The 4,174-nt window shown below is 33.1% G+C and overlaps 1 protein-coding gene across 1 annotated transcript; it reads left to right on the top strand.

The window, feature by feature from the left end:
* The first annotated feature begins 2,817 nt into the window (after positions 1–2,817).
* Positions 2,818–3,790, top strand: LOC146995707 (nuclear speckle splicing regulatory protein 1-like). The gene has a single exon (XM_085822926.1). It carries the CDS (start codon positions 3,234–3,236, stop codon positions 3,561–3,563), a length of 330 nt encoding a protein of 109 aa, XP_085679052.1. The 5' UTR covers positions 2,818–3,233; the 3' UTR covers positions 3,564–3,790.
* The last annotated feature ends 384 nt before the right edge of the window (positions 3,791–4,174 follow it).

Raw genomic sequence — 4,174 nt, 5'->3', positions numbered from 1 at the left:
TTTACATCTCAGATTTTTTTTTCTGAGCTCTGAAAATTTTTTCCCAGTCGGCAACCAAGTGAAAAATTTCCAATCGGCTTTTACTTTCATATTCAACTCTTTTCTATAAAAGTATTCCACGTTTTCTGTTCAGAACAGTGTGGGCTCTCCATGGTGCAACATGCTTGTTCTCTCTCTACCTCATCTGCAGCTCTATGACAGCTAACACGCTTGAGCTTTAAAAATGTATGAAAGAAGTTATTTTTAATCCATTTCAGCAATTGAGTGGGCTGGGGAAAAAAAAGGCCCTTTCCATGACAGTTAACACGCTTGAGCTTTAAAAATGTATCAAAGAATTTATTTTTAATCCATTTCAGCGATTGAGTCTGCTGGGAAACATTTTCTCAGAGCTCAGGGGGAAAAAAGGCTCTTTCCATGACAGCTAACACTCTTGAGCTTTAAAAAGCTATGAAAGAATTTATTTTTAATCCATTTCAGCGATTGAGTCTGCTGGGAAACCTTTTCTTAGAGCTCAGGGAAAAAAAAGGTTCTTTCCTTGACACCTAACACTCTTGAGCTTTAAAAATGTATGAAAGAATTTTTTTTAATCCATTTCAGGGATTGAGTGGGCTGGGAAACATTTTCTTAGAGCTCAGGGAATGTGTCTCCAGGTTGAATGCACAGCACACACGGATGGGAAGTCGAAACTCGAGTGGCTTAAAAAATAAATATACGAAAGCTGGGTTATCGAGCTGACTAGGAAAAATTTTCAGAGTTCTGGAAATAATTCTGAGTTCAAGCATGGGACATGAGAACCGAAATGTATTACAATCATCATGTCATCATTGTTTTCGAAAGCCAAAAGAACATCTCATGAAGAACATCTTTTTTTCCTGGTTGTGGGATGGATTAGAGTTGCTGCATCTTGAACAACCCACACTGATCTGAACAGAAACATGAAATGTTCTTATATATATAAGAAATGAATTGAAAGTGAAAGTAAAAATGAAATTGTATTGGTTGGAAATATTTATTGGCTGTTGAATTGGAAAAATATTTCCAGAGCTATATAAAAAAAAAACCCTCTTCCTTTTTTTCTATTAATTTGATGTCTTCACTTTGTTTACTTTGGAATGGAGAAACCCAAAGACTTTTTAAAACATATCCTTTTTAAAAACTTATCATATCTTATAAAGTTTAAACTCATCCTTTTTAAAACATATAATTCCTAGAATGAGTCATGGTCTATTTTTAGAAACAGTGAGACAACATTCCCACACAAAAGGGGGGTAGGGTTAATTTTTATCATGTCTAGAAGACATGATAAAAATTAACAAAAAGTTTTTTTTTTTTTTTTTTTTTTTTTTTTTTACATCTCAGATTTTTTTTTCTGAGCTCTGAAAATTTTTTCCCAGTCGGCAACCAATTGAAAAATTTCCAATCGGCTTTTACTTTCACTTTCAACTCTTTTCTATAAAAGCATTCCACGTTTTCTGTTCAGAACCGTGCGGGCTCTCCATGGTGCAACATGCTTTTTCTCTCTCTACCTCATCTGCAGCTAGGGTGTTTTTCCTTCTTCAAGAAGTGGAATTTTTTGGGAATACTTTACAATTTCACGAGCTAGCTGTTTCTTATATTTCGAGGAGATTTCAATGGAATTGTTTATAGATGTCATCTATTGCAGATGGGGAAAAAGTCTATACTGGATCGCTGGAGACATCTCATCCAGATAGGTCACGTTATATGTTTTCCCACACCTAAATAAACTGGACATGAGCCATCCTTTTGTTTTCTCATTCAACAAAGATAGACACTGCAGACCGTTTTGGGTTTTCACTCTTCGCGAACCGAGACGAGCCGCAGCGACACTTTGCGTTTTCTATGAGCGCAATAATGGATTACGTGAGCAGCCATTTTGTTTCCCATCTCACCCAGATAGGTCATGTTGTATTTTGTTTCATGCACCTAGCCAATTTTGGACATGAGCCATCCTTTTTTTTTTTTTTTTTTTTTTTTTTTTGTCTATCGAACCAAGATAGACTCTGGAGACAATTTTGTTTCTCAACGGAAAAGTAAATTTTCTGAATGGGTACCGGTGTTCGAATACTTTTGTGGCCGACTGTACTTACACATCACGAAAAAAATCCCTTTCAAGTATCAACTTAAAGTCATAATCATTAGTCATAAGTATCAGCTTAGAGTAAATGGGATTACATTTAACAATAAGTTTTTTTGAAAAAAAAAAAAAAAAAAAAGAGAGAGAGAAAGAGAGAGTCTTTCATTGTGTTCTTACGTACAGGCGTCAGCCCAAAAAATAATTCACATGGATTCCGTAATCGTCAAAAACGGATATTTCCGTTAAAATATCATACCCAAAAGTTTTCTCGATTACAATAATTACTACCATTTTATTTGATACAAGGAAATAAAGAACCTATATTAACCTACATATTCTTATATAAACAATACCTAAGTGCAGTATATAAATATTTCAAATCAATAAAATCTGACTATGGCACGCTCAAGGGGAAAAAAAAAAAAAAAAGATGAATCATCTAAATTTTCAAATTACAAACATAAATAGCAATAGTAAAAAGCAAATACAAAATAACGCTTCACGCTATCAAAATTGCTCATTTTCTTAAATATCAACAACTAAATAGTATTTCAACTAAAACACATAATGTAAACAAGAGTTTGCCCGATGCCCAAAAAAATTCAAAATTATCTATGAAAAATATGAGCGCATTGTGACGCAACCGTATCATTCGTATTCGAACAGCAACCGCATCATTCGTATTCGCATAGAAACCGCATCATTCGTATTCGCATAGAAACCACATCATTCGTACTCGAACAAACCGCATCGTACGACAGATGCGAGTAACGAACAGATGCGAGTAACGAAATGAATTTGTGAGTACCGAATCGGTACTTCGAGTCAACCGATGTACCCGTTACTCAGTAACGAATACATGCGGTTTGCTCCAGCTCTAGTGTCTACGAATCTAAAGTGTTATATGGAATATTTTGAATGACAAATGGAAAATAAAAGAAAGTTCGGTCTTGTTCTACCTAAGAAAGCGGAATCAGTGTCTTTCAAGAGAAATAAACTGTTTGACAGTGATAGCGATGAAGATTCTTGCGGAAAGAAACCATCAACCAAAATACCTCAAGCAAAGCGTAAGTAAAGTATTAAAGTTGAGCAGTTAGATGATCCCTCCATATATGAATATGACAGTATATATGATGATATGAAGGCAAAGGAAGTTGCAAAAGTTGTTCCAACAGAAAAAAAGTCTTCTCGTTATATAGAATCACTCCTAAAAGCTGCAGAAAAGAGGAAGAAAGAGTACGAACGAAGAGTTGAAAAGAAAATTCAAGTTGAAAGAGAAAAGGAAGGAGATGAGTTTAAAGATAAAGAAGCATTCGTTAGTTCAACATACAAAAAGAAATTGCAGGAAAGAGAAGAGGAGGAAGAAAGGGAACGTCGTGAAAATATGTTAAATGATATGATGGACGTTACAAAGCAGAAAGATTTAAGTGGCTTTTACCGACATCTTTTTAAAAAAAATTGTCGCTAATCGAAGGAGCACCAACCAATGGTTTGATTTATTATATAAAATAACATTATATAATAAACAATATTATGTAATTTAATCATTATTTTATTACATATTATATAATTTATTAATGTTAATATTATGATATTATATAATTTATTATATAATATTAACATCTATTATATAAAATAACTTAATAATGTTAATTTGAAAATTAATAACAAATAAAAGTATTTACATTTTCTTCAGATGACTAGGAATCATTGATTTCTAAGAGAAATTTGTGTTTTTTTATTTTTGAATGCAATTATAATCCAAATTATGCAGAATTATTACATGGATAATGAGTTATATAAATAATTTTCAAATCAATTAGGCTCAAGAAGAATTGGAACAGCTTTAGTATTGGTCCTTTCCGCGATTTTTTTATTTGGCGACAAACTTCGGTCGCCAAGGTAGACCCGGTTTTGAAGATCGGAAAAAAATGGCGGATTGTCAACAAAACCCGATCTAGACTAAATAACAATCCTAAAAAATTAGCTCTTAATCAGAATAAACAGTCTTTCTCTAATTTTCAATATTTCTAGTACTGCAATGATAAATTCTTGAAACACTACTGTAAATGAATTTAT

This window comes from Stegodyphus dumicola, chromosome 8 (genome assembly GCF_044657685.1).
Source record: "Stegodyphus dumicola isolate Sdum_Otavi_A_Nest chromosome 8, ASM4465768v1".
Classification (NCBI taxonomy): Eukaryota; Metazoa; Arthropoda; class Arachnida; order Araneae; family Eresidae; genus Stegodyphus; species Stegodyphus dumicola.
This window is presented reverse-complemented; position numbering and strand designations above follow the sequence as displayed.